This window comes from Tinamus guttatus, unplaced genomic scaffold (assembly GCF_059628265.1).
Source record: "Tinamus guttatus ecotype Peru unplaced genomic scaffold, ASM5962826v1 Tinamus_guttatus_pri_ptg000004l, whole genome shotgun sequence".
Classification (NCBI taxonomy): Eukaryota; Metazoa; Chordata; class Aves; order Tinamiformes; family Tinamidae; genus Tinamus; species Tinamus guttatus.
In genome coordinates this window covers 7,851,819-7,878,859 of record NW_028288538.1, presented here as the reverse complement: position 1 = coordinate 7,878,859, position 27,041 = coordinate 7,851,819, and the positions used below count along the sequence as shown (strand labels likewise).

Genomic DNA, 27,041 nt, shown 5'->3' with positions numbered 1-27,041 from the left:
TCTGGGTTGCTCTAGTACTTCTGAAAATACAGCTCGTTTGGAATGCAGCATCTGTGTAGGGCTCTCCAAAAAAAAAAATTTATTTTGTTTCTTCACCTAGTCTTTATAACCCACTCTTTATTGAAGCTGTTGGTGTTAACTATAAAATTTAACAGATATAGACAATTATTGTCCTGTTCTTTGAAAGCACTCTAAACTTGACTGCCTCTTGGAGCTACCAGAAGATCTCCAAGTCCTTATGCTCTATGAAGAGCACTTGGAAGCTGCCCAGAGAGTTTATGTTAGGGAAGAAACAAGAGCTGCATGGCAGCCAGTGAGCATCATCATTAGTCCAGAAATTTCACTCGGTTGTATGGATTTACACAGGCTGAGAAGCTGGCATGAAAGTCCACATAGTGAATAAAGGAAAATGCCATTAAATGAGAGAGTAAGAATCAGGAGGAAGGGCATTAAAGGAATAGATGCTGTTTTGCAAGAAAGCAAAATGTTGGATTCCCATACAGGCCTTGCTTCGCTTCAAAAATGGCTGTGGAAAGAGGCAGAAGCATTTGTGGGGACAGACAGAGGGTGTAGATTTAAGAGGCAATATAGCTAAAATCCAAGGCAGATTGAAAACCCAGATCCTTCTGCTTCTGACTAGATCCTTTGACTTTTTGTGAGTTCTGAGTACCAGCTAAAGTTTGTGCTGCAATAAGCTTTCCTGCGATTTTTTTTTTTTCCAAAGCTTGTTTTTCCTCTGCCATTTAAAAACCAAACTGCACTTCCATGATACTGCGAGAGATGAAAACAAGCAAGAAAAGTACCTGGTTTCCACTAAGTTCGGTCCTCATGGGAAGACTCAGCTTACTGACCACATATCTATGTCATACTTGAGGGTGAGGAAGAGGGCTGAAACACCCAAGTATGTCAATATGAGTGAGGATGAGGGGTCTTCTCATGACTTCGTATTTCTGGGCAATGAGCAAAAAAAAGAAAACCCTGCAGTGACCCCTTTGTTTGGGCAGGGCAGAGGGAATTTCCAGTGACCAAATGCATCTTGATTGGGGTGTCCTTGCCAAAGCAACACTCTCCTCCAGTCCATGGTGGTGGTTGAGCCTTGGTCTCTCAGTTGTGGTGGTTGAGCCTTGGTCTCTCACAAGTCAACACCCCTCCAAGCCCAACCTCTCCCTCTTCTCCCCTGTTGCTTTGCATATTCCTTTCCCTTTTGGAGCACCCACTCTTCATCCATGCAGTCACACGTTAGGGTCCTGTTCTCGCACTCCTTATCTTTCCCTATTCCTGGGCCAATCTACAGAAAAAGATAGGTGACCACATTAGGTAACAGAAAATATTTTGGAGTTCATATCATTAAAAACAAACAAACAAACAAAAATCTTTTATACGGTGAACGATTTCTTAATTAAAACCCACAGGAGTAGAGGGTTGTTGATGCGGTCTCACTCATAAAAGAAAAACCCTAGTCTGTATATGCATGTCTGCTTAGAAATGTCTGCATCAGGAGAAAGTATCAAGCAAATAAGTAATGGTACTAATTACTAGTTCTTTTATTAGAATTCAAAAAAAAATCAGAAAGACTGGTCTGTCTTCAGGGGATATTTAAAGCAAGCCCTTACAGTAGGTCACCTCTGGAGTCCAGCTGCAAGGCACCATAATGGTGCATTGTGCCAAACTAATAAAATAACAGCCCTGAGCTGAGAGTCCTGGGCATGACACCAACAATGCCAATGCTGGTGGCAGGGACCGGAGCTAAGCAAGGTCCTACAGCCTGGCTGTAATTGCTCCTGTGCCCTCCCCTCCTGGTGCTGCAGGGGCCCTTTGCAGCCACTCCACGTTTTCACTCCCCTGAGAAAGCTTCCAAGAAGCAGTATCTGCTATTCCAAGGTCTACTGGGAAGTGTCAGGGAGCGACTAAACTTGAAGCTAAAGCCACATGGTTGATGCCAGTACTGGACTGAAGGTGCTGCACAAGGAAATGCCAACAGGACCATGTCTTGCATGGTTTGAGAGGGTGGGAAATGGCAGCCTGGCTCTGGTGGCATTATTGCAAAAAGACCTTATTGACTCCAAGATTTCCCTTTCCAAGCTTTATTGAAAGTAATGCTAATGGGACAGGCCATTGCTCCTGGGCTGCTTCACTCAGTGACATCTGATTGAGGACAATGTCAGGATGCTGAACTGAAGCTGCTCTGCAAGACACAGGCACAGGCTGATGGCACCATCCATAACTACCGCCGCCTCCTCCTCCATAATGTCCTTCTATATGCGCTGGACTCGCCTGCTGTGACCAGCAAGGAAGTTGTTAAAACCTGTTTTCTCCTTAGCAAGGCAGTGGCCAAACCCACCGAGGAGGCATGAGGATCCTGCAGGCAGGAGTGATCCCTACAACAGACTTTGATGAGGGCAGCTCTAAGCAGCAAGAAAAGCAAAGATAAAAATTATCGGTAGAGGGAATTAGTGGAAGTTTTTCCATCTCCTGGTTTGACAAAAGGAAGCACCTTCTGTGTTTAAAAAAGTCATTTCCTGATTGCAATCACATGAATCATAAGTTCATAAGCTTTTATTAACAGCTCAGACAAGGAAACTGAAGTATGTAATTAGTGAATGTTACAAAGGCAAATATGAAATGTCATCTCTTTCCAACAACACATAAGCACGTAAAGCTAAATCAACCGTTTTGTGATTCTGGAAGTACAATAGATTGAAATGTATTTCAAAGGAATTAGCATGGTGAACCTAATGCATCTTAATGTGCTATGTCAATGAATTGTACGGCTGGAGAACAAGGAGCGAGGAGGGTTTAGCTCAAAGGGAGCCAATGCCTCAGTCTTTCCTGCTGTGCGCCACAAATCCTCTTACTTAAATGCAGGGATAGTTAGATTAGCATTTGCATTTTCTGTTTCTAACTATTTGGACTGGGGCATATTTCCCTTCATAATGTGGCATATGAATCACATCAGGTATTAAAACAAGGCTGCAAAAAGCAGAAATCTAGCAATTCAGTCCAAACTGGAGAATTTCAGCCTCTTCTGTTTCCCCTCTTTGAGACACTGGATGTAGGCAGAAGAAAGATTCACTTGAAAAATGCAGATTTGTGTGTTGTAACTGTTTGAAATGAATGTTAGGTGCCTCTGCATGTGTTTACAATTTAAAATAGAGCTCTATATATACTAAATGAAAAATTTGCCAAAATGATTATCAAAATTTTTCATTTATGTTAAGTTGATGAGTAATAACATTACTGTTTGTAAAGAATTAGTGCATTTTTGTATAAAAAATCATGTTATAGCAAATTAATTTTTCACATTAAAAAATTGGTATTTTTGACAGAACAATTAGCACTAGAAAAAAATTCAGCATGGTTCTGACAGTTTCTCATTATCAAAAATACTAGAGCCTCAGATTTTAAGACCTTTGGCAATCATTAAGAAATTCTACCAATCAAATCTTTAAAGCTGAGATCCAACTCCGGATGCAGTGGGAAGTGGGAAAAATAAATCTCTGAGAAAAACCTGTCAGTGACAGAAAAAGAGAACAGGGAAGGGAAGGACAAGCACACATGGAGAAAGGGAGACATCGTCCTCAGACCCTGTCTCTCAACTGCTGCACTTCTCTCAAATCCTCCACCTGGGGGGTTGTTTGCACTGGAGCATTTACAGCTACAAACCAAAATGCTGAATTTCCCTCTCAAAAGAATTGTATTTCTTCGCACTTTGGTGCTACCACATTTGAGTTTACTGATGTACTGCCAGGGAAGATGTTCTGCTCCTGTTGGGAGGAGCAATCATCCTCCAGCTGCTCCGTGATCTGCTGAGTGTGGTGTCCTCTAGTGATGCAAACCCACTGCAAGGGGGTTTTGTCAGGCCTTTTCTACAAATGTGGTTCAAACTCTCAAACCTGCCTCTTGGCAGGAGCTTTTGGCTCCAGACCTTCTGTTCCTGTGATCATTTGAATGTGCAGCTCCTAGGAGAGCTTAGATACTCCCACTGTTGGGCTGGCAAGTTGGGTGGCAGTAGCCCCATAAACACATTTTTTAAGCACTGTTTATTACACATTATTGTCAGCCTCCCCAGCTTAGCCTCTTAAAAGGCTTTGTACAGGAGCGTGGCAGTGTTAGGCATGCAGGAATAATCTTTCTAATTGATCTTGGAAAGGGTGGGCAGTGATTTCCCCTGACTGATTTTCATTAACTGAGCTCTTTGTTATTGCCTGGGTGTGGGTTATGAATATAGCAGTTTTCACATGAGTGTACCTTCAGTTCAAACAGAGTTCAGTACAATATAATCTGCTTCAGTGAAGAGGTGGAAGAATGCAGTTCTCAGTAGCATTTTCACGAAGTACTGGCAAACCCTTGTGCATGTTAATGCTCGATAAAAATATGTATGACCCAGATGCAAAACACTGTTATATCAGCAAGGTATTTGACAGGTGATGCAGAATATAACCAGTCCCATGTGACAACCATCATTTCTGCAAACTCAGTTCCTCAGTTCATAGGCACAGGGAGGGAAGAGGGGGGAACCTGTGCTCTTAAATGTGTTAAATTTTGACCATCCATTTTACAAGAATAGCTATTCTGTCCCAGGACCGCTATCTAGAAAAAAAAGTGTAAACAACAACAAAAAGAAACTACAGAATAATTTAATTACACAAGTACAAGCAATTTGTAGTGTAGTTGAAGTTACGACTATGGGACTGTATCAATAACGGGTCATTTACTTTATTTTGAAGAATGGAAAATTAGATGCTCTTACAGCTTGTATATGCTAAAAATGCAGATGTGAGTTGGTAGTTAAAATTCCTGCTATTAGATACACTGGCTTTTTTATTCCCTTTTGCTTTTATAAATAACATATAAGTAAACAAGATTAGGAAGCCACTGCTTTGAGCTCCCAAATAATCATAGGTCTGTTGTCCTCCAGAAACAGCAGAGAACATCAGCAGCCTCCTCTCTTGTTCTGTAGCTATGTGATTGCTTTAAATTGGTGCCACCAAAGCAATGGTTCCCATTGTAGCCATCCTGTGCCATCACTTTGTTTCAGACCAACAATCTCTACAGCTGCAGGGCCCAACAGAGCAAGGGATCTGAGCTGCATTAAACCTATCTTGACAAAACCCAGTGGTGGCTTATGGTCATGGTAGCTCTAAGACATCAAGAAATGAGTTAGCCCATCACCCACTACATTTACTTGATATTGCAGCAACCATGTTATAAAATCCCAGAGGCCTCATCCATGGATTTTATAGGATTAGACCCAGGGGTGCCCTCCAGTCATGGAATCAGATGACGACACAAATAGCCCGAGCTGAAAGAATAAACAGATTAGGTGAACAGGTCAGAGACGCTTTTTCAGACAGTTGTTTTTGCTACTGCAATGTCATTTTTCATCTCCACTAGACTGTGCTGTTATCTCATTGGGTCATTTCAGGTCTGCGAAGAATAGTGATGAAAGTGGCAGGGGAGATGCTATTCGATCTCATACAGAAGGACATGCATAAGCAGAAATGCTTAACAGAAGGCTACAGAACAGTACAAGAAGGAAACACAAAATTAAAAAGGTATTTCCACACATCTTTCCCTGTACTTATCACCAGTGAAGGGCATGGTAAATCCAGATTATTTAGTTCCTAGGAGAACAGAGCTGGGATGGAGTGAGACTCATTCAGCTGAGTGCGGCTCCACCAAGTGTGGCCCTTTCTGCTGGACGTGTTTGGTTTCAGCGTTGAATGTTGATGCTGCTGCTGGGACTCTCATGAGGAAACCATGAAGCAAGGACCTTCTGGAGAGATGGTGGAGCCCAGTGCCTGAAGTAAAATTTGCCAGGTGCCATGGGCCTGCAGAAGAAAGAGCAGCCAGTCCCTGGAACACAAAATATAACCCGTCCTCATGCGTTTAATTGTACCAGCTAACAATTACAGTTATACAACCTAGGAAATTATTCTGCCTTCAATTCATGAATACACCTAAGTTCTCCCATGGTTACTCCCTTAGTGGCAGATCTACTGAAGTCACTCTTCCCCTATAACTACTTTCTGCCCCATTTGCTCTTTCAAGGCCCCCCTGACAGAAGCCAAACAGCATTGCCAAGGAAATGGGGATGTCTGGTAGGGCTGGGCTGACTTCAGCCAGCTCTCCGGTTGAAGCAACAGCAGCACGGACCTGTGCCCTGAATTTCAGTCCAAATTCTCTTCTCTGCATAATGAATCCATAACAAAATTACTGCCAGTTCAGCATCTATCATCACACTACTGAAAATAACATACTCTGCCCTTGACGTGGTTGTACCTGGAGAGCGCAGTGTTTCCATGGGGGCAGCAAACAATCCTGCTCCTATTTCATCAAGGTTTCACTCTGCTGCTTAATCAGTGGCTGCTTGATGGCTGCAACCAGGTAACGTGGGAGAAGGGGTTGTGCCAGGGCTCTTGCTGCCTCCCTGCTGCAGGGATATCATGCTGTTATACATACAATTCTCTTCCCTGCAATGACAGTGAGAAGCAAGGATTTTAATGCTTGACAGTATTTCCAAAATGCCACTGACAGAATGTGCAAAAGTGGCTTGGTTCAATCTGTTTTATTTAGCAAATACTTGAAGCCCTGCTATAGGATTGAGCGGTGTAATTAGCCATAAGGTCAGCTGAGCTCCTGGCACAATAAATAACTTGGTTTTGAAAGCATTGTTTCCTGTTCATTAAAAAAAGCAAGTGTTAAGCAAGTAATCTGTCTCTTCAGTGCAATTTCAACACAAAATATGTCATGACATATCTTATGAAGTGAATTACAGGGCTTTCTGATAAGGGTTCATTTCACTAATAGTAAAGTGGCTTTATACACCCAATAGGGCTTTGTTAAGATAGAAGCATATTGTGGCACTAATGAAGCATGAGTTCAGCCTAATTAACAGGATGGCAACAGCAATCATACAGCCTTTTCATTCACTTTTATACATTCTGTCAGAGTAGTGAAGTTGTGTTTGACACCACTGGAACCCTCCATCTTTTCTCCTTATTTACACACCCGCTAATCCTGTGTCTTTGTTCAAATGGGCCCTGATCCAGCCAAATACTAAGTCAGTATAACCACAGATACTAAGACAGGGCCTTGGAGCAATCGCAGAGCTCATCCACCCACCTGCCATCTCCCGCTCCTCATATTTAACTTTAAGCAGAAGAGCTGAGCCCTTCAAACCAACAGGACCACTCATAAATTTCCAGTTAAGCACATACTAAAGTGCTTCACTGGATTATGGCCAGGATTTCTATGGTAAGAGGAAGAGTTGTAGGCTTAGGCAGAAAGCAGGTTTGTTGGACTAACCCAGTTGCCTGTGCTGGAAAGCAAAAGCATTTTCATCGGCTACTTCACAACTTACCTGAGTGACTAGGAAAGACTCCTGCCTTCCAACTGCTCTTTCTCTTGGGCTCTTATGCTGGGCTTTGAAGGGCCGGACAGTGTAAACTGTATTGACGAGTTATTTGTGTTCAATGTAGGCATAATGAAGGAAATGTCCAGACAAAAACTAAGTTTGTTTTGTTAATTTTGGTAAGTTCTGTGCAATCTCTCATTTGATGTGCTGAAAATAAGTGTGCAGAGGGGAAGCCACACATCTGCTCCCTGGTCCTGTTCCAGCGAGGGTAATTACATGCTGTCTAGCCGAATCCCCTTCTTTGCCTTCAGATGGAAAAGCCATTCTCCGCTTGCTTTCCTAAAATACTCAGTCACAGAAGGGCAACTCAGCAGTAGCTGCAGTTCATCCATCGTAAGAAGTGTCTCTTTAGGATCAAATCTCAAGAAAGGCTGAACTCCTTCAGTAGCTACCACAGTTCCCCTGGAGAAGTCTATCCCCCTTGAGGTTCCTGGTCTGTAAGATTTTCCACACACCTCAAAACGGAAGGTGCAGTCCTGGAACTGTATGTGGGTATGCACGTAGGTCTGGTGGGAGGACTAGTGCACAGACACTCTGGATACCATATAATTTTGGGGAAAGTCCATCTTCAAGTTTAACATAAAGAAACCTGACCATGGAAAGTTATCCTTCCACCTTGTTACGGTCTATAACTAGAACCACCACCTCTTCTGGTGTAGCCCTGTGTCAGTCGCTCTGCAAATCCTCTCTCTCCACAGCAACTTCACTGAAATTATTCAAAATCTAGATGTAGCTCAAAGCCAGAGACTTGCCACCTCCTGCCTTCAGCATGGATTTGTCTTTTCTTGGTTGAAGGAAATCGTGCACTACATTTTTACATACAATACTCTGCAAGCAACATGAAAGAGGTGAAGGAAGCCGTGATCAAAGTCTCTAGGTAAGACTACAGTCAGCTACAGGACATGTAACAAGATGCCACATTTTGCTCTTGTTCTAAAATGCTCTTCAGACATTGCATTATTTTTTGATCACATATTTAAGTAAACCAGATCATGGTGGCAAAACCTGTTCCTGAAGAATTTTATTCACTTCTACCCATTATTACCTATGGCAAATGGATGAGCGACAAAAAAAATAAACCAGCATTATTGAGAAAACTTGAGCAAAAACAAATTCAAAATGGAAAGGGGGATAGCCTGATAACGCAGGGATAAATATCTCTTTCAAGAACTATTTTTCTAGTCCCATAACAACTAAAATTCTTGAATTCATGGAGGCTGAGTAAGGCAAGGTTGGGACATGGGACACTTTGACCATGAAGCAATGTCTACCCAGTCCTTCCCTTCACTTTACTTGCTCTTGCTTCCACGTTGCCATGCTCCATAACACACACAGAGCCACGTACCCCATCTTCTGTGTTTCTAAATGAATAAATTCTCTCTGTGCCATTTCCGGTGTTTTTCTGACGTGCAAAAAGGTGATTTCTGCAGCCTTGGTGCTTCATTTGCTTAAAGACAGTCAGCGATGTCACCTCAGCTTTGTGCAAATTAATTCATCTCTTCATCTTGGTCTCAGCAGACAAGTCAAACACTAAGTAAAGCTGCGCACCAGACTAGCCCTCATATTCCTAAAGGATTGTGGATGATTTTTTCCAGATTAGAGCAACATGATGATAAAATAGCATAAATGACATTGCCTGTTACTTACACTAGATCTTCTGTTCCCACGATGTTCCTTCAGTTCCATGATAACAGTCCGGCTAAAGACAACAGCTCACTTGTACATAGTGGAAAATAAGTCTTGCATACTTGTTTGTTCCAAGAATACAGTGAAAATGTAGTTTACTGGTTATTTTTTCTTTTTTTTTTTTATGGTACAGAAGAAATGCCTGCACTGAAAGTAAGACTAAAACCTCTTAAAATATTAGTCACTTAAAGAGTCACAAACATGCGAAGAACAATTGCTTTCTGAGTGTTTCAGGTCAGATGAATTTTCCAGGAAAGGAGCATGACAAGCATTTGCCAGAAAGCAGAGCTCAGGAACACTCTGAATGTTTTCTGTAACCTGCCCACATACAATATTTATATATTTATTTTATTTTTTCCCATGAATAGCTGATGAGGAATAGTACAGGACATTCAGAAAACTGAAGAAATTGATGCAGGAATAGAACGCACCAATACACTAAAATTAAAACTTTTACAAAAGAATAACAAACCATTCCCTTTTATCCAGAGAAGATATTTATGATAGAAAGACTCACTGAAAATGAAAAAAAAATGAGAAAATATGTGTACACACTCAAGAAACAAACAAGTACTTACAGATTAAATATCTTTACTGTCTGAGGGAACATAACATCATCAGCCACAAATATGTTATTTGTATTTATATTCCACATAGTGCAAGTTGTTTTTCTTAAATTGTTCCTCTTGGATTTGCCTGGATTTCCTTCCTCTTCAGAAATAAGTCACACCCATTAACACATCACAGCATGGGACATGTTCCCATGCCGAGATAAAGTATTCCCTTCAAATCCATCAAAATATCCCTGTGCATTTTGACCTTCTCACAGTGTCATTATTAACTCAAACATAGAAAAACTGTTTCTCTCCATGAACGCTGGCTCCGCAGATGGATTTAACAGGTCTGTGGCTGGGGGAATAAGAAGAATATGATCAATCCTGTGTGATGTGAGTGTGTTCAGTGTTAGTGGAGAGGGCTGAAACTGTAAGGAAACGGTGTAATGACCTACCAGAGCTTTTAAATAATGCAGCTAATTATTAACGAACTTTGGTGTTAGCTTTGAGTGAAATTAAATTTCATCTAAGGCTTGATTTTAAATATTTCTTCTAAAGAAAGAAAAATCCCTACAGAATCTATTCTTCTCAATCTTTCAGTAGGAAGAACAGATAATTTTACCAAGGACATTGATCCACCAGTGAGAATGACAGCAAGGTCTGGCTGGGAAGACCCCACTCAAGTCCACTGCAGCTCTCAGTGGTTTCACACCGGGAGCCCTGGGCATGTTTCCAAGGGCAGAATGTGTTCAGAAGAATCTCAGGGCAAGTGTGGTCCAACTGTCCCTGAAGTCACGGAGGCTTGTGATAACTTTCCAAGTTTTGTATTTCTCTGCTTTTTGCTCTTCCTCTATTTCATGTAGCTCTTCAGTTTTTTTTCCCTTCTGCCCACAGCTGGACATGAGAAACCAACAGGAAAACCCTTGTTGCTAGCAAATGGCTCCAAGACTTTCTCAGCCGCAGGCCAGTCAGGACAGGGGGATTATGGCATCAGTTGGAATATTCACAGAATTGTAATTCAGAAATACGCAGTCCTGCCACTATGCAAACCCCTGTGCTCTGGGTAGCCAGAGCCAGGGCTCTGCATACAGCATCAGTACCCCAAAACACCCAGTGAATGATCAGGCAAGAGCAATCAGGGAGCAGGGAATCGCCAATGGGAGGAAATCACACCATAATTCATCAGTAACTAACTGCGAATAGCCTTGAACTCCAAGGGCTGGGACGGCTCCAGCCCGCCTCAATACTAGATATATTTGAGCTCACAGTGCTCTTCTGGGGCAAGTTAGCTGCCAAAATTACTGCCTGCAACAGAAGAAAGGCCATAGAAGTATATCAATAAAACAACATCTTTCCGCACGTTACCAGTGAGCTAAGAAGCTGTTATAATCAGTCCTTCTTTATCTTAACGCTTTTCAGCCCCCGATCAGCAGAATTGAATCCTAAGAGGGGTATTCTGCCTGGCAGGCAGGTCTTCATCAACTATCTGCCAACATATGCTTCAAGGTCAACAATGTTACAGATAAATAAGGGGTCCAGTCAGCAGCATTTAAAAGCAATTGGTAATTACAGAAATATTTTTCACCAAAAATGGTTGAAATGCAGTCTTTTGTGTGTGTGTGAGGGATTCTATTAAAATCTGTCATATGTTGTTTTCCACAGTATAGGGCTAACGCTGCGCAAGCTACTCAGTTCACCTTGATTCATGAATAACTATCGCTCACTTCCTACTGTAAATACAATTCAAAACATATGGAAGAGAATTTATAGTGAATTAGGATTGTACATTATCACCATCATTAGCTGCATTTGTTACCCAGCAGATGTCTGGGTAGTAAAAATCCCCCTTGAGTACAGTATCCTGGAGTTTCCTGATTCCTGGATAACCGGTCCAAGAATTTCTTGTTCCTGCTGTGCTCTGATCCTGGTGGCCCAGAGCAGATGCTCGCTGTCTGTCTGCCGATTGGAGCACTAATCCCGCGCTGGGATCCAAGCTGGCACCAAACCCAGTATTGCCCTTCATCTGCTTTTCATCTCTCCTACCGATCTCCCCAGGAAGATTACCCTGTTATATTCATTATTTTTACAATAGCAAAACACCTTGACAAGAACCCACTGCGTCCCGGTTGTTGCACCACTGATACCACCAGAGTTACAAATTTGATGACCAGTCTGGCCATGACTATATTATAACTGGAATGACTATATTATAACTGGAATGCCATCCTAAGTGTCCCGGATACCCTGTCCCACGCTTGGCTCTGCTTCCTGGGCATGCCACGAGTACACAGCAAGGCACAATCTCTTCTTCTAGAACTGCCTAAAGACACACAGTGAATCACTGGCACCCAGTTAAAGCACACAGAGTTCAGGCAACTTGTCCCAAAACATGTAAGACACATATGGTGCTGCCTTAAGAGCCTTCAAAGGGATTAGCTTTTCCCTCTGTTTTCTCTACCCCATGGATTCTTACTACAAACACCAATTTTCTCCCAGCTCTCAGCCAAAGGCTCTCACAAGAAATAGTGCTGTAGGACACCTGAATTCCTGCCTTGGTGCTCTGAAAATTATTCCCCCAATCTCATCTCTTTAAACACCTGACAAGCAAAACCCCTGTCATTCATTGTACGCTTTACATACATTTATTCTCAGCTTTAAGTATCAGAGCAGCAGATCTTCTTTAAGAAGCCCTGGTTAAAAGGGCTAAAAATGCTAATTCACTCCACAGAAGGTGACTTTTTTCCTTCAGCAGAAAAGAAAGCATTTCAAGGCTAAAGCATTTTCAAGGCTACAGATACTTAATTTCAATTAACCCAATCATTTACTAAACCGTTATTTTTCATTTCCTTTCAGACCTTGGGTTGTATAGCTCACAGGTAACATTAGCATCCAGTTCAGTCTCCTACAGACAAGCGCCGTTGCTAAAAGGCCCATTTTTTTAACCTATTGCATTTTGAGACATCTGCCTTTGTATATTTAAATTAATTGCCATGCAAAGGAACTGAAAACCAATCGCGCCACCTCACAAAACTAAGATTTTCAAGGCTTTATTAACCACATAAAGAAGAAAAAAGAAGTATAAAAATAGGTATCCACATGTTTTGCATATATCCTTTTTCAACAGTTACCTGGCAAACTCCTCAAGGAAGCGCTATTTCAAGGAATTAAGTCATGTAAGGTGAGCAAACTGTGAGCCTTGCTTTATTGATCAGCCATTAGCCAGACAAGAAACTGCACCATTACGTTAACTATGGAGCTCCAAGACGCTGGCCCTGAGCAGAATTAATGCATACGCACACATTTGCTGCACAGTCATAAATTTCAGTAATGCAATTTTAAGAGCTTTTTCAAAGGTAACCAAGAAAAAAGAAAAGTCAGTGGAAGGAAAGGCAGGTAGAGTTCAGCAGGAATATTTCACCACCAGGCAAGGGAAGACAACAGGCAGTTCAGCCCCCTTGGTGCTCCCCTCTCTGCCCATTTTTTTTTTTGCGGGGGGAAAACATTCAGAACAACAAGGATTTGATTTATTGTGGTAAATGTGTCCGTGGCAAGTGTGTCCACATAGCAGGATGGCAGATTGGGAGATTTCCAACACGAGCAGATATTTGTCCAGGCTTCACAGCTAAGCTTTCCAGTGGCGACTGGCCCCAACACCACTTCTGGGGCCAGGCAGGCAAGATAAATCAGCGTTGCCAAGACTAGTCTTAAAATGCAGCATCCAATGCATATAGCCAATGCAGGAGAGTGAACAAGAATTGCAATTGCATGGTGAGACTGCAGTTTCCAAAGCAGCCTCACCAATATTTGGGAGGGAAAGGCAAGGCCAGACCAAGATCCCTTAACTGCTTCAGGCTGACACTCCATCACTGGGACCAGGAAGTCTTAGTTCCATGGTGATTTTTCAGCAACATCTCAGCAGAAATTTCCCCCCATATATTGACTGAGGAAATAATGCAGAGCTGCTTGTGGAAGAGCCTTGCAGCTCTCGTACACGTAGCTTGTGCAGCATGGCAGGAAATAATGCAACCGAATGGGACTTACTGACAAGGGAAGCCGGGATGTCGACTGCTCACCCACCTCTTCCTTTCTTGGAGGCTCTGTCCCCATTTCTAAGCAGTCTACCAGGGTTTACAAGGGTTTACCCAGAGGCTCAGAGTTGCTTGTAACAAAGCAGCCTCACAAGGTTTAGTGCCCTTTCCTGAGGAGATAACAAGTGAAAAGTAGATGAAATTAAGCAACTCCTCTTTAGAAGCGCTCCTAGAGACCCAAGGCCATCTAACACCAACAGAACAGACCTTTCCTTGAAACAGAAGCATGCCACAAACTGTGGGTGTCCACCGTGCGGCCTCCATGGGGCTGAGCACAGGAGCTCCTCTGAGCGCAGAACATGGCCCTGCTAGCCCTGCTTTGCACAAGACTTTTGTGGGTGTCAGGCAGAGACAGTTTTATTTGAGTGCCTGCATCATTGCCACCACCGGCCTCCTTCTATCCAAGGCCCAGTAGCCCTGGCCTGTGGTTGCCCCATCTTCCCAGAGCAGTGGCTATGCAGGGCATAGCCCTTCAGAGGTTTTTGGGGGTGAATATGGTCTTGGCCATCTGAGCAGTAAAATAAACCCAACTTTACCTGCGCTGGGGGTAAACCTGCTGCCAGCTTGCAGCAGCCCCCAGCCTACACAGCAAAGCAACGCCTTTTACCTTTTAATTTAGGGTGTTTTTGTGGGAATCCTGCCATGACCAAGCTCTCCCTTAACAGTAAGGCTTCAAGAAGTGTTTATGCAGCAGACAGGAGGAAATCAAGATCTTGTGCTACTACATTTTAATTTCACTGCTCGTTATCTGCGGCCGCCTTTCCCGCAGCTCCTTGTCTCCCTCTCGGGTGCAGGGAGGTTTCAGCAGTTGCCTCAGCTCTGCCTCCATCTCAACACCTGGAAATTGCAGACGACCTGGTTTCATAATTAGCAACTCAGAAGCAGCAAATTAAACCTGCACAGAGATCCTAAGCAAACCCATTGCCAGCTGATAGGTTGACCAATAATAGTTATCTATAGTACTGACTTAAAAGGGACAGTGATTGTGTAAACACGTAAGAGAAATGGATACCAAAATATTATTTATAATCATGTTAAAATAGTCAAAGTGACATTAGTTGGTCATAAAATAACCTGTAAGATGAAATATTACAATTATATATAAAAAGGAAAAAAAAAATCCCCTAATTTGCATTATCTTCTGCCATCTTATTTTTTCACAAGTGAGAAATCACTTAGCAATCCTGCCAAGAGCAAGAGAGGATGCTTAGTTATCTAACACTGAGACATTCGCATTCTCTGACCATCTTGATGTTCCTGGAAGAAAGAAGAAAAGCAGTGGAGAAAAGTTATTACAACTCCTTAATTAAAACTTAGGACACTGTAATTTTCAAGTTTATTTGGTATTATATTTAAATGAACCAAAAGGCAACATTGTACAGTAACTTTATAAAATAAAATTCTTACATAGTACATTAACCAAAGCCCCATTAAAAAAAAATCCTAAAAAGTCATTTAGGGACAGACCTTGCTCTTCTCTGTACATGATTTATTGCACCGATTTCAGCGGCACTCTTGTGTTTTAGGAAGAGTAAAAGCAATTTGCCCCGAAATGCAGTATCTATCTGTATATATATAATTCTTGCAGTTTCATTTTATCATGTGTAATATATCAAGTTTATAAGGCATAAATATGAAAAACTGTTCAATATGCTCAGCATTATTTTAATTAAGTAATACAGTCTAGGACACTTTTTCAATCACACCAAGGATTACAATGTACCTATAGCTTTAATTTATTTATTTTTGTGTTTTTTTATACAAAAGTCTATCATGTAGTATACAGTATATACTAGTTAGTAACTGGTTCACAAGGTTGAGCACGATATCCTTGCAGGTTGATAGTGTCAGGATTTCACATAGGGTCTCTACCCTGCCTAAGGTGGGCACAAGCACCCCATTGAAGTGGGGATGGTGCAAATGCTTCAGGATGCCGAGCGCTTGCCCATGACTCCGGAGCCTCCCAAATCCCTCTGGGACTATGGGTATCTCTAAGGCTGAGATTTACTTGGTGCCAGCACTCAGCAGGCTGCAGAGCTCCTGGCAATCCCTCTGTAGATATAAAAGGGGGTCCCGAAATCGAGTGAGCCAGTTCAAGAATAGCCCCTGCCTGTCCCTGCAAACAGCAACCTTTCCTGCATCTTCCTCTTCTACCCAGTTAGATGTTCAGATATATTCTGGAAGCAAATGGCTAAGCTGCAACTGGGGAAGCACTGCCAATTTTGGGGGGCACATTTGAGTTTGGGGCTGAGGGGGAGTTCAGGGGTGCCCATGCAGCGCCTTGACCCATGAAAGAGGCAGCACAGCAGTGCATGGAGCATGGGCATGATGCTCCTTCTGACAGCGACCAGAGCTTTCTATTGCCCTGCAAGGGGAGAAGAGAAAAGTCTTTCTGCAACCAGGGAGAGAGTTGTTTTGTTTTTCATCTATACCTTCAAGCTAAATTGCACCTAAGGTAAACTGCAGAGCAATATCTCTGGAGCGCGTTCACATGTCTAATATTGGACCCCTTCCGAGCTGCTCTGAAGCATTTCTGGAGCGCTCTCTGCCTGTCTATATATACTCCGTGTGGAACCTGAGCTCCTAAACTCAGGTGCTCTGAATCATGCCACAACCACAGGCCTAAAAGCAGCCTAAAATAGACAGTGTGAATGACTCCCCCCACAGTGACTCCATCCTGCAGCGTCTAGAAGGAAGCAGGAATCTTGGTTCAGGGAAGGGGCCGCAGGATTTGGGCCAGGATTCAGACCAGGCAAGTGGGATGGGGGCTTATCCCCGTTGTGCATTTTCTAAGACAATACCCAACCCTGTGCTTACAGCTATTTCCCCGTCAGCTCAATAGGGCCAGGGATCACCTCCTCCTACATAAAAAATAGCACATGAGCAGCGCATCAACAGCACTCCAGCTGCAAGAATGAGCTGACACACATCTAAAGTCACAACAAAGACTTTGCCTCCCACACACTTTTTCACTTTTTCTTTTCTTTTTTTTTGTCTTTTATTTTTAAACCAGCCAGAAACGAACATTGAGTGTGGCACATCCCAGAGAGCCCCTGCAGCTGGAGAACCAGAGAACAGGAGTAAGAGGCTTTCCCAGCTGCACATAAGGGGGCTGTTTCAGAAGAAATCAAATCAACCTGCGTAAAGAACATTCACTGAAGGAGTCTCCTTCTCCTTAGAGAGGACAAGCGAGATCACATTATTTCCTGAAAAGATTTTTTTAAAAAACTTTATCTCTAATTTTTATAAGAGAAATACTATTTGGGTGTTCTGGTCTCAGCGAGCACGGGAGGCAACTTATGTCATAACTCAGGAATTCCTTTTAACCTGCTACTTGCATTTGGGATAAAGCATTAAGTGGATGCTTCTCAGGGAATACAGACTGTGTGCTGGCTGGTAGAGGCAACCATTTCTCTTAAGTACATTAACCACAGGGAAGCAAAAGGACTCCTCTGCAGAATGCATTGCATTAATAGCAAGTTTCCACTAGAGCTGAAAAACTGGGCCCTTAATATAAGTGCCCAGTAACCAGCAGCCTCAGCTATTTGAGAAGCACTCTGAACTGTATAGAAGGCTTGTGGGAAAAGAACCTCCATTAGTACCCATTATGCTGCAATTTATGTTAGGGGTTTAAAATAGCAAAATTAAACAGTTCTATTTAATCTACAGTCTAAAAAAAGGCACAAAGACTTTGTGACAAAATTATAACTGCTCAGATTACATTTACAAGAACTGCAACAGAGCGTTGCTTGCATTTGCCAGCTCTGCTTGCTGACAGGAGCGAAACCGAGACAATTTCGCTATCTGCAGAGGTAAAGAATACCCTTTTGGCAAGGAGTGTTTGCCAGCTCTATGCAAATGTTACTCAACAGAAGCAACTGAAACGTCTTTTGATTGCTTTAAAATATAATCTTTTTGGTCTGCAGCACATTGCACTTATCAAAGTACTCAGTGATGATAAAGTGGGTCTTAGGGCAAGACCAAATATAAAGAGCCCTTTTTAATCTGAACACAGGAACGATCTCTGCTCATGGCTACACAGTCTGCTTTCAGGCAAATGATAATGAAATACATAAATACTATAAAACAAATACGATACATTCAGAGTCTTCTAAATCGCAGAGAGCTTTTAGACTTTCTCAGCTCCTTTGTGTAACTCATATGGAACATTCCCTTCTATACAGTGCTACCTCCATGTACTCACACTGCCGTTAAGCACAACATCGCCCAGAAAATCTTCCTCTTTCACCTGGGTTCCCATCAGTCTTGGATTCTGTAAAACACTATAGAGTCTCTTTAGGAGAAAAAAATATTGCACTTTTAAAAATGCATAAAAATTGAACCACGTTCCTGTAACTCTGCCACATGGTTTGTTATTTAAAATAATACTTTCCAAAAAGTGTTTTTTTTTTTTTTTCTCTCCCCACAACTACTACATTCTCCATCAGGATATTGCCGGGATGTTCTTTTGCAGCAAATCCGTTACAGTTTTGCCCACAGAACTTTGAAACACAGCACGAGCTATCTGAAATACACACAGGTGGGAGTCACAGCTCTGTCCGTGGAGTCAGGATTTCATAGTACAAATGGGAACTACGATGACCAGAATAACCGTGCAAGCCGCTGCTGCTATCAGGGCAGCTATCTTGCAGACCTTTGCTCTTCTGAACTCGGCTTCTTTGCGTTTTAACAAGGAATCATAGCCCGGAGTGTAAATGTCTTCCATCCAGTATTCTAAGTTGTTTGGGTTTAAAGATTCTTGAGTCTAAAAATTAAAAGAAAGCAGTTGTTAATTGTCTGGGATCTGCTATTAAATAATTAAATAAAACAGACATGGCCTGAAGGTCTCCCAAATGTGTTTGGTGCTGCTGTTGGGATACTGATGCTCCTGGCATTCCTTCAGCTCAGTCTCTCCTGCTCTGAATTCCATAAGGCTGCTGAAAACAGCAGCAGAATACTGCAAAACCACAAACTCCTGCAACAGTGTAATTCTGCTGCAAAACCCCTCAAGTAGCTCTGGTCTCCTGAAAACTTTGTCAGCTTGGGTGGCCTTTAAATAAAATCTCCTTAATCTGCCAGACAGCAGGGATGTCAGAACTACTGGTCTGTTACTGCTTTTTAAATTATTAAAGCCCAGGTGATGGGAATGGTTTTTAACAAATACTCATCATGAATTACGTTTTACAAAGATAACCCTCGTTTTGATACGAGGGCAGAACTTGTTTGCAAAGGCAGGTCTCATATTCCTTTTGCAATTTTTTTATTTTACTTTTGCCACGTCTCCCCTCCTGTCAATGGCTGACCTCACTGTGTGCAGTATTTCAAGTACTGCAGCATTTACTCTTGCAGATGATTTTGTGCCACACGTAGACGTTAAGATTCACAAATTTTACATGCAAAATGCACAGGAAACAGCAACAAGAGGAATTTGTCAGAGAAAGCCCCAGACACTCAGGAGTCTCGGACCAGGGACTGTTAATTCTGCAGGGACCATGATTACCTGGCCCCATCCTGCACCCGGGCCATAACCACTTTGGCATGGGCACGTGTGGCAAAGGGCCAGTCCTGGAGAGCAGGGACCACAGGATGCCTCCGGGAGCACCGTTCTTGTCTCGGACCTCTGCTTCCAGCTGCCTCCCCCAAAAGCACCTGGCCACATGATGCTATCCTCGTTTCAGAGGCAGGAGGAGGTGGCAAAGGGGACACATGGCATCAATATGCTACCACATACAATACCCTCCAGCCTTGTCCCTGCTCACTGCTAGCCCTGGGCAGATCCAAGACTATCTTAAGAGTAAGTTTAAGAAATGAAAGACTTGGCTCTCATTTCACAAGCTAACAAAAAAAAAAAAAAAAAAGGTAAAGAAAATCCAAGTTGACCATAGAATGAAAGACAATGTGGGAAACGGCATTAGCATCTCTTTTTGAATGCTTTACTTTTAGTCTAGTTTTTTCCTTCTCCAAGCTTTGCATTTCCACTTTGTTTGTTCTTTCCCTTCATTCTTTCCGTAAGGGAGAATGGGGGGGGGGGGGGGGGGGGGGAGAAATACAGAAAATTCAGACCCCAGGTATTACATCGTACTTATCAGCAGGAAGAAAAAAAACAGAAATGTGAACGGGGCGGGGGGAAAAAAAAGAACATTTTGAAAACTGACAGCTTTTTCTTGAAGCTATCTCCTGTGTCTGATGCTCCAAAAGGCCATTTCTTTCAAAAATGAAAAAGATTCCCCATAGAAATGTTCCAGTGAGAACAGTCTAACACACATCTTCCCCACACTCCTCATGGGCCTGATCCAAAGCTCATTGGATTCGGCACAAAGAAACTCCCGCTGACTTGAGAGGGATTTGAACAAGCCTTTAATTGGCTAATTCAGATTTTGTGGCCACAAGCTACTGACTGGAAACTTGCTTTGCCTGAAAGCAGCATTTGGTTTATGTATGGAACTTCTACAAAGAGTGATTTTATAGCTACCCAAGAATAAACAGATAAAATTAAGCAACAGTTTTACGATCATTTAAGAGAGATCTGTGTGACAGTGCCAGTGTGCTAAAACACAGACCAGCAGCTGAGTCTAAGACTGCACCACTCTGAACAACTTACTCCAGCCATCGGAAGAGTAAAATGCAAAAAAAAAAAAAAAAAAAAAAAAACACCTTGTTCTTCTCCAAAGGCATCAGAAAATAAACTGCCCATCATACAAAGAGCAATGCCAAGAGATCTCCCATATATACCTGGGATGAACTCTGGACGCTGAACTCTGCGACTTTGTAACTTCTTTTTCAAAGGATCCTGACAAGTTGGTTGGTCTCCAAGAGAAATTTTAAATAAACAGACAAAATAAAATAAAAAGCCATGCTGTGCTCCAAGGAAATTGTAATTTGGACTCTCTGTTTGAGTATTGACCTTTTAACTACTTCAGAAGGAAGATGCATTATTAAAAAGGCCCATTAGTGTTAATCAGCTTCCTTTCCCATTTCATTGCCAGATGTAGGAATGTTCATTAAAGCATAATGTATTTACTTTCAGCTCTAATAAACTTAATCACTAGGAAAAAACCCCACACATCAGTCTCTATCTATTTTTTAAGTTTTTCAGTAAGCTCTATTATGAAGTCTAGACATGGGCTTTGCAGAAGAGATGCATTTCTGAGTCCTTTGAAAGGGAGAGAATCAAACTGGTAAAGTTTTATCACCTTTATTCTAAAGATAAATGATGGCAATAAAGTCGATTTCTCTGGTTTGCTCGCAGTCACGTAGAGCTGCTTACATGGAGCAAAATGGCCCTACAAGGACCAGATGGAGCACAGTTCTCCCAGGGGAAGTTTTCTTCCAAATATCACCCCCCTTATTGCCTAAGCACAGCAGGTAAGTGATGTTTTTGTGGCTGCCTGCTGCAGAGCTAACCCTTGCAGCCTATTTCTATTCTCGCATACAGGCTAGGGATGGGATCCTTGACAGGTATAGGAATCTAGCCATCCCTCTGAGGCACTTAAGTCCCAAGGAGCAGTGGGCAGCCAAGGCAAAATGCAGCTTATTCTTTGCACTACTCTATTTTTTTCAGAGCACTTTAGCCATAGCAATAAACAGGGGATGATCTGGCCGGAGATGAGGCAAGAGGTGAATTTGCTGTGCCCAAATTCTTGCATGAATATCCATGAGAGTAACACCGTAGTGTGGGTCCTCATTTTAAGCTTAAAGCAGCTAATGTGGGCTCTGAGACAACAGCACAGAACTTCTGCTTGGGCTCACTCTTATGGCTGGCCAGTACTCTCCTATGGCTTAGTCTAATAGGCTTGGAGCTGGGATAGGTACCTCAAAAAGTTGTGCAACCTGAAAGGAACAGATCTGCAGAAACAGTAGGGTTCCAATATCTACCCGTTTGCCTTCACAGGGAGGGAGGCACTCTGAACTAGCTCTAGTCTGGCCCATTAATTTTTGGAAGCACATCGTTTGCTCTGAGAACGCACCATAGAATCATAGAATCGTTAAGGTTGGAAGGGACCTCTAGAGATCATCTAGTCCAACCCCCCTGCACACACAGGGTCACCTAGAGCACATGGCACAGGACTGCGTCCAAGCGGGTTTTGAAGATCTCCAGAGAGGAAGATTCCACAACCTCTCCGGGCAGCCTGTTCCAGCGCTCTGCCACCCTCGCTGTTAAGAAAACTTTCCTTAAATTCCCGTGGAACTTTTGGTGTTTCAGTTTGTGCCCATTACCTCTAGTACTGCTGGTGGCCACCACTGAAAACAAGCCAGCCCCATGCAGTATAGTTTCATCAAACAAACTCTCTTGGAGACCACTCTACATTGTGAACCAAAGCTGAGCACGTGGGGACCATCAAGAGATTCATCTCAAAGGCACACGTGAAGCTGAACTTGAGCACTAACAAAACACACAACTAACTGATCTGCTCTTCTATAGTTTCCAATAGTCACTTTACAAATGCAACAGTGACTTGTTTCAATAACAACTATGGTTTTAGAAGTCCTCCATAAATATTTCATGGTTGTGTTGCTAGTGAAGTGGAAAAGCCCTAATACTTACATTATACAAGATCATTTCAGGGAGAATCTTAGGAGAAAATTAGAAATGCCAGATTCTGCACCACTCAGCCTTACTGCGATCAGGGACTGGTTTATCTCCTCACCCCTTCATTCCCAGTCTCCTCCTTAGAGCTACCAGCACAGCAATGGCTTGGCAGACATCTCTCCACTACAGAATGAGCGCAGAGCACTAACTCTGTCAAGAATCACATTTCAGCAATCAAACATCCACATGTTTTCTTTGTTCCTGGCCAAGATGCATTGGGGATCAGCAAGATTAGAGGCTCAAAACTGCACAGCTCCATCCTGAGCTACCCAAATCCCCTCTTAAATGCACATCCTGGCAACATCTATTTGTGATCAAGCTATTCAAATGAAATAAATGGGACTCACTTGTAGATCCAATGCTGCAATTTTGCCTTTATCCCCAGAGTTCCTTGTGTATTCCTCTATGGTCCAGGATGGTTGGGCACGTTTCACTTCAGCCAGCTCTGTCAACCTCATGTCTGTGTAGAGAGGGTTGCTTTTCATGTGTGACTTGAGTGATGCAGGGTATGGATGAGGACTAAAGACTTGTTCAATCAAGAAAGCATCTTTTGGCTGTTTAGAGAGTCTATGTGGCTGTGGGATTTCATATTGCCTGTCTGCCTGCAACAAGGTTCAAAAGAATTTGAGAGAAGAAACAGCACTATGAGGAGGTTAAACACAAAGGACAGAGATATTCCTTTCAAACAGACCATACAATAATGCTTAAGTTGTGGCAAGTAACATATCAGATAGAAAAAAGGTTTTGGATGGCCTTAACCCATTTGCCCACCCTCTTCTCACAGCCAGTTAAGGGAGGTATAAGTGCCACTCCATGTTCACCATTACCTGAACACAAAGGTGATGCAGCAGTAGAAATTCAGGTTTTGTACTGCTTGCAATTTATAAAACTATTCTGCAAATGGCTCTGACAGTCAGAAAAGCCTAGCTGATCTGGAAAAGCAAAGAGCCCCACTGAGGCTTGCAGATTTCTGCTTCCAGAACAAATCTCAGCATGAAGAAATCTTGAGGGAAGAGACCAGGTTACATCCCATTTACACATCACCATCCATGGTACTAATCCAATGTCAGACATGGTCCACCATAGGAGTGAGGAAGGGACTTTGTATGGACTTTTCCATATATTTCACCTCGTATGGATAGATCTTCAGAAATGTCATGATTTTGGCTTACTAAAGGTAATGTCCTTCCAAAACACAAGATTTTTTGTTCCTTCAATTACAGTTGTTTCCATCCAATCTCTACCTCTGCTTCCTCAGCTCTCTGCCCTTCATTTACCTCCTGACAAGGCATACCTTGACCTTGTCGCATGGTCCTGATCCACAGAGGAACCCAAAGGACCCCCGCTCTGCCCTCGACCTCTCTACTGGGCTCCTGTGTCTGCAAGACAGAAGTGGTCTCCTACACCATCCACACATTAGATGGAGCAGCAATCAAAAGGATGGCCACAGGGGCTATGGAATTTCTTAAGATGGCAGCGGTCGTTTATGAGGAGGGACAGAGAGGGTTTTTCTGAACAACTGGAGACCACAACTATGTTGCTGCCCCAGAACAGGAGATTAAAGACCCATGGAAATGACCGTGACAGGCAGATAAAGAAACATAATTACAGTTTGTGTCTCACGCTGCATGCACAGGGGTTCTTTTCTGGAGAAATTCATATCCATCTATTTACTTTGTTGCCTTTTAAATATGCACATGCTTCTCTGATAAAAGCCATCACAATAGAATTTCAAAATACCCCTTCTGAAACAACCACTGGAGAATTTCCGATTGTAACAATTTTCCTTGCATTCTTTTTACTAAGTTAATTACATAGCCTCCCTTTTATTGACGCTGATGATGACGAGCATTATCTTCTCCCCAGAATTTTACCCAGATTAGCCCCCTCCCTTCTAAAAAGGGAGAAGTGCTTTTAGGAATATTGACCATATTGCAGCTGCCAAGCAAGAATGTGTAGGTACAAAATCACTCAATTATGATAACACTAAAGATGGGCATAATATAGCAGGGCAAAACATTGCCATACCCTGAGGCTTTTGACAAGTATGGAAGACATTCATAATAAACACTTAAAAATAATCTAGTTACGTGAGTTAAAGTTGAAATTACCTCTTTAGATTTCCTGTGCCAGTCCTTATTTTCTCCTCCATCTCTCTCCTTCATCTCCTCCTCTGTAATGCCAACTTGGTTGGTATAAGTAATAGCTCTCCAGTCCCGGGGAGAGTTTGAAATACTTGCTATTTTGGATTCTGTTGCACTGTTTTCCTCTGTTAATGATCTTGATGACCTCCTAGTAAATAAACTTTTTTTTAAGGCTTTTACTCGCAGACTCTCACTATTACTTCCGCTGGCATCTGAACAGCACCATTCCGGGTTATTCTCTAGCTTGCCCCCATGAGGAGTGTTGTGACACTGAAATATCTGTGGTGAGTTACTCTCATCTGATGCAGCATCACTTGTCAGAGAATTAAGATCTATTTGTACGCTGACCTTCTCTGGCTGTTGAATTTTTTGATCCAACTTGCTTAATTTCCCCAGGACTTGGGAGATTTCTTCTCGGACACCCGAGAGAGATTCCAGCTTCTTTTCTATTTCACCAATTCTCAAAACTAATTTGCAGACACTCGTTTTCAGTTCATCATCTGTATTACTGATATCTGCCCGAACCACTTTATCTAATTTGCTACTGACATTCCCGTTGGAGATTTTAGTCAAATTATGCTCAGGTGAGCTCTCACAGTCAGATTTATGTACCTGAGACAAGGAACCAGTGCTGTTGTAGCATGAAGACTGCATGACTCCCGTAGATCCACAGATACTCATATCATCCAAAAAGCGGAAAATATCACTGATATCATCACTTACAATTTCAGAGTCATCATCCGACTGCTTTAAGGAATGCCGCTCTCCATACTTGGCTTGGCTCGGTGCACACAAATCCTTGCATTTTTTGTGGTCCAGAACTTGCTGTTCTGTTTGCGTCCCAACGCTAGTGGTTCTGTCAATGCTTAGGATTTGAACAGAAGTGCAATTAATGCTTTTATCCTTAAACTTTTTGACTGGCTCATGTTTCTCCACATCTAAGATAGAAGGAATCTCCTTGGGTTTATGTCCATTTTGCTTCACAGCATAGTTTGGCATAATTGGTTGCTGATCCTTGGTGTTTAGATAGGACTGATGCCTGTCAGCTGAAGGGAAATTTGGAGATGGGCTGTTTGCGCTCTGGTATCTTGGCTTCTCCTCAGACTGCTTCCTATTAAAAAATGATCGTTCAAAGTCAGGTACCTCCTCAGTATTCAAACTCCAGCTTTTAGCTGGCCAGGCAGTTTGTTTGCTTGGCTTTCCAGGCCACTTTTTAGTGTCCTGTGGTCCGAGAATAGTAGTTGGGCCAAAATATGTTGAAGCTTGAAGATCATCTAGACTTTCATGTTTCACTCGTCTTTTGTCTGGTATAGGAGAATACACTGGATTCAAGTACTGACTGCTATACGGCATTTCAAAGCTGTGGTTGAAGAAAGCCTGCTTAGAGCTTTCTTTCCTGTTCTGAGGCTCTCTGTGCTCTTCTGGCTTATTATTGGATGGTATTAAGTTGGGAGATATGGTAATCAGATTATGAAAATCTTCTTTGAATATATTTCGTTTCTGGACACACGACTGCATCACAAATGGCTCATCGTTTGAAATGAAGGTCTCTTTTATACCTGCACTTATAGGCAAGGAGTCCTGGTCAGAAATCGATTCATTTTCAATGTTCATTGGGAAGTACGTGCTCTGCATCTCGCATGGTGGAGACGTGGCAATGGAGTAGGATGCGAGAGCCTGCAGCCTGTCCAGGGAGGCCGCACGGCCCTTCATCTCCTTATTAACACCAAGCAAAAAGTTTGGTTCTGATGAGGGTACGAATTGCTGGCAGTCTTTACAGTCCATCTTTCTACATTTCGAAGATCTCCTGGCTGAAAAGCCCCTGTTAAACTCCTGGTCGTTCAGCTCACAGTTCGGCACACAGTCTGCCACGCTGCAGATCTCCGTGTCGGATCTACAGGACTCAAACGATTCTTTCTTCTTTACTTTCTGCCTTGCAACTGGAAGTTTTTCCTTGGCCAGCCCCCCATTCATTTGTATAAGGTTGAATATTGTTACTATATCTGCTGCAACCATGATTTTCTTTGATTGCTGATTGTTTACAGTGCATCTCATTTTGTCTTTGAACAAAGTCGCTGGGAAATTAGGATCAAGGCAAGCCGTGTAGAACAGCACGCTTCGGAGCTTGGCCAACTGGGACAGATCAAACCTCGCACACAGTGACTTGCAGAGATCCTGATAAGAAACCGTGTTTTGCTTAGTATCCAACTCTTCCAAAATCTTCACTAGGAAGAGCGAGGATTCCTGGTTGGTCTCCATGGCTCACGTGTATTTTGTTGCTTAGCCTGGAAACTGCGTTTCGCTTCTATAGCAATACACAAGGGCAAACAAAACAGATCGTAAATCACACACAGATAATGCTCAGGACATTGCATTCAGCCACAAACTTCACCTGTCTGCCTAGCCATGGGGTCAAGAGTTTGGTTGTATATCCCACCCTTGCATTTCCAAACTCCAAGGCTGCAGTCCTAGCATGGATGAAGTCAATGATGCTTCAGCGGAATCAGGATTTCATCCAAGGAGGCTCATTTAGGTCTGTGGGTCTGTCTGCTAAAGTGAGCA

At 42.6% G+C, this 27,041-nt stretch overlaps 1 protein-coding gene across 1 annotated transcript; it reads right to left on the bottom strand.

Moving 5' to 3' along the window:
• Nucleotides 1-18,258: 18,258 nt before the first annotated feature.
• MINAR1 (membrane integral NOTCH2 associated receptor 1) lies at nucleotides 18,259-26,764 on the bottom strand. The gene is made up of 3 exons (XM_010212501.2): nucleotides 24,447-26,764; nucleotides 22,683-22,937; nucleotides 18,259-18,510 (listed from the first exon to the last, which is right to left on the bottom strand). Exons 1-3 carry the CDS (start codon nucleotides 26,736-26,738, stop codon nucleotides 18,313-18,315), a joined length of 2,745 nt encoding a protein of 914 aa, XP_010210803.2. The 5' UTR covers nucleotides 26,739-26,764; the 3' UTR covers nucleotides 18,259-18,312.
• Nucleotides 26,765-27,041: the final 277 nt, after the last annotated feature.

What these genes read in the sequence shown, in the direction of transcription:
- MINAR1 (XM_010212501.2), bottom strand. Translation starts at nt 26,738, where the DNA reads ATGGAGACCAACCAGGAATCCTCGCTCTTCCTAGTGAAGATTTTGGAA. An exon ending in GGCACAGGAAATCTAAAGAG is followed by an intron (nt 22,938 to 24,446) that starts GTAATTTCAACT and finishes ACCTTGTTGCAG; the next exon opens with GCAGACAGGCAATATGAAAT. An exon ending in TTGCAGCATTGGATCTACAA is followed by an intron (nt 18,511 to 22,682) that starts GTGAGTCCCATT and finishes TTTAATTTTTAG; the next exon opens with ACTCAAGAATCTTTAAACCC.